General features: G+C 34.6%; 1 protein-coding gene and 1 pseudogene across 1 annotated transcript; both read left to right on the top strand.

Annotated features, from left to right (window-relative positions):
- Nucleotides 1-7,507: 7,507 nt before the first annotated feature.
- LOC107787625 (E3 ubiquitin-protein ligase PUB24-like) lies at nucleotides 7,508-9,827 on the top strand (annotated as a pseudogene).
- A 1,019-nt stretch (nucleotides 9,828-10,846) lies between these two features.
- Nucleotides 10,847-12,993, top strand: LOC107787634 (leucine-rich repeat extensin-like protein 7). Its single transcript, XM_016609226.2, has one exon. It carries the CDS (start codon nucleotides 11,001-11,003, stop codon nucleotides 12,621-12,623), a length of 1,623 nt encoding a protein of 540 aa, XP_016464712.2. The 5' UTR covers nucleotides 10,847-11,000; the 3' UTR covers nucleotides 12,624-12,993.
- The last annotated feature ends 30 nt before the right edge of the window (nucleotides 12,994-13,023 follow it).

The raw sequence follows: 13,023 nt of genomic DNA, 5'->3' as shown, positions 1-13,023 counted from the left end.
TATGATTATATACATATTATATATGGCAACCGTTTTTAATTTAAATGGTTGGGTGGACTAATTCTTTAATTATCATCTATCAAAGCCAACTCGGAGGTGGTACATGTTACCTTGCTATACTATGAGTCTATCCCAAAGCCATGATCCTAATTCCTATGTGGCTTGAAGCCCAGAAGATATCCTTGATAAACTCAACATGCAAGTTAGTGAACTGTCTTTTCTTTTTCATCTACTGATTTAGCTTATTCAATGATATTACTAACTTGATTATAAAAAATAAAAAAAATTATCTATTAGAGAGATAATTTCTCCTTACAAATGATCTAATAAGAGGAACTAAATATTTACAAACGTGTTACGCACAACTTATGGCTATTGAGTAATATTGCTAACTTGATTATAAAATGAAATGACATACAGAGGATATATACCATTGAAAAAGTCGTACACGTTTTCGACTTCCATTTTTCAGTGATTATGGCAAGTCTTTAGGACTTATTTTTATTGCAATAAGTGGTGGCAACTTTTGTTTGTTAGGTCTTCACACATTTGCTTCTTTTTCCTACATCGGTTAAAGAACTTAGAAATAGAATAATTAACCGCGGTTAAATTGCATTGAAAATTTAACATTTTTTTACGTTATCAGTATATATAATTTAAGTTATAATATTTATAAATGTACAGTGAAAAAATTTCCCCTAGAAGTTTTCCACATTCATAAAACAGATAATCTAAACATAGTCAAAGCATCAGCTAGTTGTCATTTTCCCCCCACTGTCATAAGAATTGAAAATAATGGAGCAAATAGGCTCTCTTATAAAAGTAGTAATATGAATTAAATAGTTAGACGACGTGATGTATTAGGTGTTTTTCCTTTGGTCATGCACTTCTTTATTAGCCATGTCAAAATTTGTTCCAATTCTATTTTCAGATATGTAATTAATTACATAAATAGTGTTCTTTTCCCTTTCTAGGAAGTTAATATCGCTGAAAATTACTCTATCCATTCGCTTTTACTTGTCCCGTATAAACAAATTTTCACTTTTACTTGTCACTTATAGCATATCAAGAGAGGACAATTTTCCCCCTGTTATACCCACAATATTAATTACTTATTTCAAATCATTTTCTCAAATCCATTAAAAATATGCATCAATAAATATGAGTATCATGGTAAATTATACACTTCATTATTATTTCTTAAGCGTGTGTAAAGTCCATATATAATGGACAAGTAAAAGTGAACGGGGGAGTAGTATTGTTTCATTTGTATCAATATTTCAATTAAAAACTGAAAATGTTCTAATAAGTTTACTCCAACTTATGGTGTTGCATTGTACTTCTTATTTTAATATTAATATTTGAAACGTCACAAGGTTTTTAATATACTCACAATTATGAATAATATTTCATATGCTTTCGAGCGTTTCAAGAGCACTTTAACAATTCAATTCAAAACATGATGCATTTATTACCAAAAAATAAATGATTTTTTTTAGAAAGCACTATACTACTATAGTTTAGAGTTTAGTAACTGTAGTTTGCATATTTATTATTCGTAGTTACTATTCAATTGTTATCAGTTTATATTACTTGTATTCAAACGCATAACGAATACAACATCTGTCAATTGCATTCGTATCCGCAATGAATACAATATGTATCAGCTGTATTCGTTAACTCAATTATATTCGTTCGGTAACGAATAAAACATGTATCAGTTGTATTGATTCGCGCAACGAATACAACCAACGCGAAATATAAATGTGTATACAAAGGGTACAACCTGTATTGACTGTATGCAAGGTATATACAAATGATATAACCTGTATCGACTGTATTCGTATTGACTGTATTCGTTGCGCCCAAGGCGAAATATAGAAATACCAAAAAATAAAAAGCTCTTGTTGAGAGGTGAACTGAAGATCTCCGCTTACTAAGTGGGTACTCTAACCAATTAAGCTATGAGAGTTTATTGTTCTCCAGTTTAAGTTCACAATAAATGATCTCTTGCTTCATGGATTTGCTGTAAAATTCAAATCTAGAATGAATGATAAATTTGTTGAAAGTATAACTACGAATGATAAATACAGTGTATATGTTTAATGTGTCGCGTAACTTTCCCAAAAATAAACAATATAAACAAATTTGGAGATTCTGCATTTATCTAATCGTGGAGATATTGGCTTCAAGACTTGGTTCTTGATATCGTTTTTGATTGGTTTTTCAGCTAATCAGAATACAAACACTTTAAGAAAAAGCTAAATTAAAGAATTTCCATTTACTATCAAAGGGAAAGGAAAATATTTTCATAATTTTTAAGTTCTCTTTAAAGTATTGTTAGTAAAAAAAAACTAGCGGGGGAATAAGTTGAGATGCCAGAGAAGTTTAACCCTTAATTAATCAAAATATGAAAATGTATAAAAGAGGTTTCACGTCCACCAGAAATTCTTGAATTCATCCAAAGGAGGAAATAGTGAATAAATTGATAACTTTCGCAGGAGAAAATTTTGAATAAATTTAACAGGAAAAAAAAACGAGAGAGTTAAAATTAATCCTTTCAATTTGTACAAAATATATAAAATTCTATTGCAACGAAGTTATGTGAAATAGTAAAAATGCTCCATACATTGAATCAATTTTTTGCACATTGGACAATTTGATAAGATGACGAATATTAAGGACGAGTAATAATGTTTCACATATTTCAATCGACCAAACTTTAGATCGGTCAATTGGTTGGTTGTTTGAGTCTCAAATTTGAGTTGCGTCTCCATATATAAGAGTTGTGTAAGTGTAGAATTTAAGAGAATTATGATATAGGACAAAATAACTTATTGGGTTTGGAAATATTTTACTTATAGATATTAAATAAAATTTTTAACACAAATATAAAGTCTGAGTCGAAGCTATATATTAGGTTCTAGCTAAACTTATAGTTTCTTTCCTGTAATATTGTTGATAGAAGATTCGAACTAATAGGATACGCAAAAGAAGACTAGAAAATTGACTATATGTTAGTTACAGGTAAAATATAGTTTTATCTTTGAAAAGAAGTGTTATTTGTGGCTTGAATTATTTCCTTGTATTTTTAGGAAACACATAGTCCCTATAGGTTTAGGAAAACCCATTGTTCTAATAGATTTGGGAAAGGAAAACCTATAGTCCTTGTCAAATTGGGAAATCTTTCTCATATATGTTTGGGACCTTTTGGGATCTATATATAGAGGTTGTAGTTGGGGATTCTATAGATTGTATTGTGTTTTTCTTCTCATTCATAGTAGAAAACTCTCTCTTCTTTTGCCCCGAGAATTAGGCTTAGCCGAACCTCGTTAAATCCTTGTGTTAATTTTTCTTCTCTATTTGCTTTGTGTGAGATTGTGTGCTAGTTAACCCACGATATTCCGCAACAATTTGTATCAGAGCAAGGTTCGGGTTTCTACACATAATTTAGGGTTAAGATGTCTTCATCATCTTCAACAAAGTACGAAGTAGAGAAATTTGACGGAGGTTCTAGTTTCAGTCTATGGAAGATTAGGATGAAATCGTCCCTGGTGTTACAAGGATTATGGAAAGCAATTGATGAGGATTTTCCTGAAGATATGAAAGAGACAAAGAAGGAAGACTTGAAGGAGAGGACTTTGAGTGCGATCTTCATGAGCGTTACAGATAGCGTTCTTAGGGAAATTGCTAAAGAAACTTCTGCAGCAATGGCATGTAAGAAGCTGAAAGATCTGTATTCTAAGAAATTGCTGACAAACCGCCTCTACCTGAAAAAGAGGTTATACAATCTCTGTATGAACGAAGGTACACCTGTTAAAACTCACCTTGATGAGTTTAATTCAATTATAATGGACCTGAAGAATGTGGATATCAAAATTGAGAGTGAGGATCAGGCCTTGATTATGTTATGTTCTTTACCACAGTCTTATGATACTTTTGCCGATACACTGCTATATGGGAAAAATAGCATTTCACTAGAAGATGTTAGTAATGCACTAAAATCTAAAGAGTTGAAAAAGAGCTTTCCAGACAACAGAATTGAGGGTGAAGGTCTTGTGATTAAAGGAAGAACATAACAAAAGGTCTTTAACAGGAAAAAGTCAACCGCAAGATCAAAGTCTAGAGCAAGGAAGCAAAACTGTTATGAGTGCGGGGAGCAAGGTCACTACAAGAGAGATTGTCCTAAGCTGAAGAAGAAAAGAGGGAAGCAAAAAATAGATAATTCGGCAAATATTGTTGACACTGGCAATAATTCTAATGATAGTGATTATGTAGGGGAAGTTTGTGCTGTGAGTTCTAGTCATGGGCAAAATTCTTGGGTTCTTGATTCTGGTGCTACTTTCCACATGTGTCCACACAAGAATTGATTTACAACTTACAAACAAATGAGTGGGACTGTCTATATGGGAGATGATAATCCATTACCAGTAGAGAGGGTTGGTAACATCAAATTGAGAATGTTCGACGGAATTATCAGAAACATTGAGTATTGGCATGTTCCTCAGATAAAGAGAAATTTGATTTCTCTTTCGACTTTGGATGATCAAGGGTATAAATTTCACTCTGAGAATGGAATACTTAAAGTGTGTAAAGGCTCCATGGTACTCATGAAGGGTAAACTACATTTTAAATTGTATCATCTTCAGGCCAGTGTAGTTGAAGGGGAAGCTGCTGTAGCTTCTGGGAAATGTGATCTGAATCGGTCTCAGTTGTGGCACTTGCGACTTGTCCATATGAGTGATAATGGATTGTCTTTGTTGAGTAAGCAGAATTTGTTGAATGGGTACAAAAATAAAGTTTTGAATTTTTGTGAGCATTGTGTGTTTGGTAAATAGACAAGGGTAAAGTTCATCAAGAAGGCCGAGCACAAGACCAGAGACAAGTTAGATTATATACACTCTGACTTGTGGGGTCCAAACAGAGTTCCCTCCAAGAGTGGTGCCAGGTATTTTATGACTTCGATTGATGATTACTCAAGGATGGTGTGAATGTATTTTATGAAAATAAAAGATGAGGCATTTTCGATATTTGTTGAATGGAAGACGATGGTTGAGAGGCAGACGGAAAGAAAAGTTAAGCGTCTTCGAACTGACAATGGGTTGGTATTGTGCAATTTTGAGTTCGATAATTTCTGCAACAGGGAGGGCATAGTAAGACACCGCACTTGTGTTGGAACACCACAACAAAATGGTGTTGCAGAACGTATGAATAGAACGCTTTGTGATAGGGCACAAAACATGCTTTCACACTCATGTGTTAGCAAAGATTTTTTGGCTGAAGCAATCAATACAGCTTGTTATTTGGTCAATAGATCTCCATCCACAACTATTGAGTTCAAAACTCCTTTTGAGGTATGGTCCGGTTTGCCTGCTGATTATTCGAATTTAAGGATATTTGGTTGTCCTGCTTATGCTCATGTGAGGGATGGAAAACTTGAGTCGAGGGCAAAGAAGTGCATATTTCTAGGGTATGCAACTGGAGTGAAAGGTTATAAGTTGTGGTGCACAGATCAAAAGACTCCAGGGCTAATTATCAGTAGGGATGTAAATTCAATGAATCTGCCTCACTAGACAGTCAGAGGGAGAAGACAATAGCAGAAACAGATCGTGGTGTCAGTGACTGCATAGAGCTAGAAATTGAATCTCCACTAGCTCAGCCCAATAGTTCTAAAGTAGAGAAAGTGGAGGAGGTGCAAAATATTGATCAAGACGATAATGTTGATGCACCTGCGCAACAACAACCATATAGCATTGCAACAGGCAGGGAGAAGAGAGTGATCAACCGACCGCAAAGGTTGCAAACGTAGTTGATGGGAATCTTCTTGGATATACGAATCCAGTGGGATTTGCTTTGGCAGTTGCAGAGACCGTTGATGCGTTTGAGTGTTATAGCTATCTAGAAGCTATTCCGAGTATAGAACCAAATCGACGGATTAGTGCTATGAGTAAAGAGATTGAGTCTCTTAACAAGTTTAGGTGTTTCCTAGACTTGGTTGATGCGTGCGAAAATGGATAGAGCCCTTGCAAGGGCTGAGGGCAAGGTAGAGAGACGTTGTTCCTGTTGATGAAGAGAATTCAAGCCAAGGGGAAGATTTGTTATTTGTGGCTTGAATTATTTTCTTGTATTTTTAGGAAACCCACAGTCCCTATAGGTTTAGGAAAACCCCTTGTCCTAATAGATTTGGGAAAGGAAAACCTATAGTCCTTGTCAAATTAGGAAACGTTTCTCATATATGTTTGAGACCTTTTGGGATCTATATATAAGGGTTGCAGTTGGGGATTCTATAGATTGTATTGTGCTTTTCTTCTCATTCATAGTGGAAAACTCTCTCTTCTTTTGCCCCGAGGATTAGGCTTAGCCGAACCTCGTTAAATCCTTGTGTATTTTTTTCTCTATTTGCTTTGTGTGAGATTGTGTGCTAGTTAACCCACGATATTCCGCAACAAAAAGCATTGTAAAAAAGCAAATATAAAGTTCCTACTCAAACGTACATATTAGTATCATTTATAAACAAGAAATAGCGTAGCCGAAACTTGTTTTGCCTCGTATGGCAAACTTGAAGGACTATCCAATGTACCAAAATTCCCAGTTTTCACATTAAATTAGTTTAAGAGAAATAGGAAAGAAGCCGTATCTAGTGCATGAAACTAGAAGTTATGCCGTCTAAGAGAAAAAGTATTTTTGTCGAGCGCCGTGCATGCATGCAGTATTTCATATCGTGAAGTACAGGTTCAGCCAATCTTGAATCAGACTTTCCAACTCTGTTAAGGCATTCAACAAAAGACCTCACGTTGCTTTACCTGTTTATAGCACATGCACACTAACTTATTTTTGATAATTGTGGTGTCCGAGTCAGCTTTCGCTTTCACCAAGTATATAGCAAAGTTGTATCAGTTTATTATCATCAGGGGTAGAGCCACAGTGTTGGTTGCGGGTTCGATAGAATCCAGTTGCTTTTGTTCAAACTCCCAATGAATATGTACAAATTCTTAATTTAGAATTCAATAACTTAAAAGAATTTTAATTCCGAACTCATAAGGTTCAAATCCAAGCTCCGCCTCTGATTATCATAATAAGAATTTTAATTGGGTTGAGTTATAATTGTAGCTATTGGTTGAAAGGTTTTACCTTCGAGCCCAAATTAATTTTTAATTTGTATTATTTTCTTATTATTGATGTAATTTACATATTAGTTTTTGTAAAGAAAATATTGTTTGTACATATATACGTCTTTCTACTTGTCGCTTAGCCCCACTTTGCCACTACGGTTTGTCTGGAACGTGGAAATTGCAAAATGTTAGAAAGTCAGCAAAAAGTGTTTTCTATGGAGTAGTAGTATATGTTTCAATTGTTCCTCGTGCGTTGACCGACTCCTTCTAGTCCAAACTTTGACCAAAAAATCAAACGAAAGACAATAAAATAAAAGCAACAATAATTAAATACTAAGTAGTAGCTAGTACGTATATCTAGAAATTAATTCTTTTCTGGTTCATCTTCCTTTGCTTTGTCCATTCAAACAATTCATGCATATAGTAGCCGCTTTCTTTTACCCCCTCATTAGAAAGAAAGAAAGAAAGAAAAAACTCTATTTCTCTCCTTTTTTGTCCCCTTGTATTATATATAGTTAGATTCTTCTTGTTGATTTTCAATTAAAAAAAAATGGAAGAAGTAGAGATACCCCAATATTTCTTGTGTCCTGTATCCTCCAAATACTGAAAGATCTTGTGACAACAGTCACTGGAATTACTTACGACCGTCAAAGTATTGAACAATGGTTGTTGATGGCAGACGAAAATACAGCTACATGTCCAATGACAAAACAACCTTTGCCTAGAGACATCGAGTTGTTGACACCAAACCATATGCTCAGGCGATTAATCTGATCCTGGACCATTGGCAATGCTGAGAATGGGATTGAGCAAATTCTATCGCCTAAATATGCTATGAATAAATCACATGTCATCAGGCTAATTCGCCAGATGAACAATCGCGAGACTTATGTAGAAGCATTAAGGAAAATGGATAACATGGTCAGTGAGAACGAGAAAAATAAGAAGTGTTTGAATGAAGCTGGTGCAATTAAGGCTATCGTTTGTTTCATATTGAGGAGTTTTAAGGAAGGGAAATTAATTGTGGGACTTGAAGAAGCTTTGAGGATTTTCCATCTTGTTTGGAGCCCAACACATGAAAACAAGCAACTTGTCAAGGAAAATCATGATCTAATTGAAGCTATTTTATGGATTTTGAAGAGTGAAATGATCAACAACAACAACAATCAAGTTGTAATAATCAAGAGTACTCATGCAATTATGGTCCTGAAAAATGTGATCTCAGTATCAAGTTCAAATCTATTATCGAGTCTAACACCCGAATTTTTCCAAGAAATGTTGAATATTTTGCGCAAAAACAGCAAAACTAAGGTGTCTCAACAAGCTACAAAAGCAGCTTTACATGTGCTAATAGATGCATGTGCAAGAGGAAGAAACAGGCTAAAAATGATAGAATTGGGGGCTATTTTCGAGCTAATTGAACTCGAATTAAGCAACAATGAGAAAAGGGTAACTGAATTAGTATTCTGTCTTTTGTTATATTTGTGTAGTTTGGCTGATGGGAGCAGAGGCGGACCTATGTGGTGAGGTGAGGGGTCACGTGACCCCGTTAGTTTTGACAAAAACTATGTATATACATATTATATATATCTATATAATATGGAATCCCTTAAATATTTTAAGTATGTCTCTAGAAACAAAGAGGCGGATGGGTGAAGTGGTTGACTTTGTGACCTTAAATTCCCAACTTTGCTGGGGATGTATGTTCAAATCCCCCTTTCGCCCTTTAGCTTCTTTTTTCCCTCCTTTCTATTTTTATTCTTTGAGTACAATATAATTTATATTTAATAGCAAATTGCTTTATCTTCTACTTTTATCTCTTTTTTTTAATTCAATTATAATTTAGTACTAATATATAATAGTTAACTTTATTAATATTTTAGTTCTTTGATTACAATATAATTTATATTTAGTAGCAAATTATTTTTTTTACTTTTATCTTCTTTTTTTATTTCATTTATAGTTTAGTACTAATGCACAATAGTCAAGTTAATTAATTTTATTCATTCTCTTCCCATAGCACTCATTTTGCGAAGAAACCTCTGTTTCTCATATATATATATATATATATTATTCGGTATTTTTTTTCTTCTTTAGAATTTTATCGGTGGTGATTATCATACAGTGGTGCCCCGTCGCGCTCAAATCCCCGGTCCGCCTCTGGATGGGAGAGCAGAATTAGTGAAACATGCAACTGGAATTGCAGTGATTTCTAAAAGGATATCTCCAGCTACAGATGATAGTGCAATTCAGCTTCTTGGATTGATTTCTAAATTTTCAGCTACAAAAGAAGTGCTAATAGAGATGTTAAGAGTTGGGGCTGTGTCAAAACTTTGCATGGTAATTCAAGCAGATGGTGAAGCATATTTAAAGAAAAAAGCTATGGAAATCTTAAGGGCACATTCTAATATTTGGAGCAATTCTCCTTGTGTACAAATTTATCTCCTCACAAGATATCCCGGACAATAGAGCTTTAGAATACTGATGCATTAGCGTAGGCGGCTACATCACACCTTCTTTCAGGTGCGGCCCTTTTCGGATCCTGCGTGAACGTGGGATGCTTCGTGTACCCGACTAACAATAGTAAATAATAATATTCACTTCTAAATTTCAATTCTTTTTGTATGATATATGTATAAATTGTAGCAACAACATTATATCCTTTTTATTCTGCAAAACAATATGCAAAATATATACATACATTGAAACCTCATACAAAAGTTATGAAGAAATTAAACTGTTTACTTGCCTCTTTAGTTATATAACTGCAACAACCAGATAGATGTAGAGGAAGACAATGGTATATATTTGAAAAAGTTTACCTCAGACATTATTTTTGTCCTTTTATTTTTAATAAATTCTTTTGGGATGGACATGACTCGAGTATAAAAGAGGAAAAGAAGGATCTGATGAGAATTAAACATTACATCTTGATAATATATAATATAACAACATACTAATAAATTCCTGAAAACTCGAAAATTTGTTACTATTGCCACAAGGCTTGCTGATAATTTTTAACACATTTAGTGATGATTTCAGTATTACACGGATCTATTTTTTCCTTTTTCAAGTTTTTTCAGTGTTAGCCAGTAAGTATAGCTGCATCATGACGTTGAAATAGCTGATCTAAAACGATCAAGACTTTTTCTTTAATTTTTCTTTTTTCTTTTTTATTTTATTTTGGGGGAGGTTGGAAGTAAAGGCTTGCAGAAAAAGGACAAATTAATTCTTAGCAAATTGACAGTACTGTACTTCACTTCTACGTTCAAATTCATTTTTTTTTCTAACAACTGAACATTTCCATATTTACGATAATTTTTACTATAATTTTTTGAGTTCTCAAAGCATTTAAGTTATTATTTTATTCTGATGCTCCTATTACATGGAGTACAAATTTAATAAAACTTTGCACCACATATACTTTATAATATTTCAATAGCTTTATCTCAGTTTTCTATATATCAGTGTCAGAAAATCGTCAATTAAAAATATAATATCATTTCATTTATTAACATAAAACAAATGTTAAACTTTAATATTAGGATAAAAATTATATACAACAGATTAAGTACGCTGTTAAGGATTTAATGAAATTATATTGACGAAATAATTGAATCTGTTTCAACAGAACTCCGATCTCGACGAACAAGCTGAAAAAGCTCATCCAATTAACAAATCAAAGACTTTTTCTTTTTTGGGGTTAAATATCCAAAGACTTACCTCAAAGAGAAAACAACAAATCAAATAACAGCAAAGCCGTCTTGGCAGATCAACTTTTTCACTTCATATTACCTTCTTTTTTCATTCTCATTCATTTTTCCTCACTGAAACAAGACTCAATATAACAAGTTTTGCTACCCAAGAAGGGATTTTTTTTTTTTTTACATGAACATGCACCATTTTGCAGGCCATAGTTCTGGCCTAAACACATTATTCTACCTAGTCATTTTCCTTATTCTCTTCAATGCATCCACCACTTATCAAATATCTAATTCTAGTAATGATCATTTGGGGGTCCCTAATATCGAATATACTAACCGTAGAAAGCTCTTATCCTACAATGGTGATATTCTTGCCATCAATCCATCACTTAATTTTGGGAATTTAAGGTTAAAGAATGCATACATTGCATTACAAGCTTGGAAAGAAGCCACTCTCTCTGATCCTCACAATATAACCGCGAATTGGATAGGATCTAATGTGTGTAACTACACTGGAGTTTTCTGTTGGCCTTCTCTTGATGAGCCCTCTGAACTTACAATTGCTGGTATCGATATCAACCATGGCGATATAGCTGGTACTCTTCCACATGAATTAGGCCTGTTATATGATATTGCATTGTTTCATATAAACTCAAATAGGTTTTGTGGTACTATCCCTGAGAGTTTCTTGAATTTGAAGCTCCTTTTTGAGTTAGATGTTAGTAATAATCGGTTCGTTGGCAAGTTCCCTGATGTGGTTGTCCAATTGCCTAACTTGAGGTTTCTTGATTTGAGGTTCAATGAGTTTGAAGGTGAGTTACCAAGGCAAGTTTTTGAAAGGAGTTTTGATGCTTTGTTTATTAACAATAACAGATTTTCTTCTGAGTTGCCTGATAACTTTGGGAATTCGCCTGTTTCTGTCATGGTTTTGGCAAATAACAATTTTCAAGGATGTATACCTGTTAGTTTGGGCAAAATGGCTAAAACATTGAATGAATTGCTTCTTATAAATAACAATTTTCATTCATGTTTGCCTAATGAGATTGGAATGCTGAAGAACTTGACAGTGTTGGATTTGAGTTATAATCAAATTGTTGGTACTTTACCTGAGAGTATTGGAAATATGGAGAGTTTGGAGCAGTTGAATTTGGGTCATAATATGTTGTCTGGGAAGATATCTGACAACATATGTAGACTTCCAAATTTGAAGAAGTTTGTCTATGACAACAACTACTTTTCAGAAGAGAGTCCAGCTTGTCTAAATCTGAATGCATTTGCTGATCAACAGAATTGTCTTAGAGGAAGGCCTATGCAAAGACCTGCATTGGATTGCCAGAGATTTTTGTCTAAAAAAGTTGATTGTAACACTTTCAAATGTGCATTACCACCTCCATTACCTACCCCTCCACCAACCAATTGTTGTTCTTGTTCACCTCCACCACAACCATCACCGCCCGCACCATCTCCTCTCCCATCACCGCCACTGCCATCACCATCTCCACCGCCACCTACTGAGCCGCCACCATCTCCACCGCCACCTTTATCACCTCCAATTTCTTCTCCACCACCTCCAACTCCTTGCAATGCTAGTCCACCGCCACCTCCACCAAGCTGTACACCACCTCTTACATTCTCTCCACCTCCACCAAGCATATCATCGCCTCCGCCACCACCTTCTCCACCCCCACCAACTCAAATCTCTTCTTCACCTCCACCACCAAACATTCCACCACCACGACCTTCACCTCCACCATGTGCAGAACAGGCAATACCACCAAGTCAAGATATGTCTCCTCCTTCACCTTGAAGTGTAATATGATCACAGGTTACTCTTCATGGTTATTACCTCATCTTCCTCATAGAATGGAAGTTCAAATCATACTTCATTACAGGCACATCTGCACTTCAGTTTTGTTAGAGAACCATGCAGAAGGAGCTGTGAATTGAGCCTCATTTTTTTGTAGGACTAGTGTAGAAGAGATTCTAGATGAAACCATTATTCAAGTTATCTAACTTGTCTCCAGAATTCTTAATAAAACGCCGAACATGTTGCGTGAATTGTTGGTATAGACTAGTTTTTCTCCTGAAACAACAACATTGTAGTTGATCACGAAAAGGGGACTAGCTCCATTTTTTCCAAAAAGAATTCAAGAGGTTACACTGATCATTTATTTCAATGCTTTTACTATTCACTTAGTTCTGCTCTT

Source organism: Nicotiana tabacum, chromosome 8, assembly GCF_000715075.1.
Source record: "Nicotiana tabacum cultivar K326 chromosome 8, ASM71507v2, whole genome shotgun sequence".
NCBI lineage: Eukaryota > Viridiplantae > Streptophyta > Magnoliopsida > Solanales > Solanaceae > Nicotiana > Nicotiana tabacum.
The sequence above is the reverse complement of the archived record's forward strand: the minus strand, read 5'-3'. Positions and strand labels throughout refer to the sequence as shown.

What these genes read in the sequence shown, in the direction of transcription:
- LOC107787634 (XM_016609226.2), top strand. Translation starts at nt 11,001, where the DNA reads ATGAACATGCACCATTTTGCAGGCCATAGTTCTGGCCTAAACACATTA.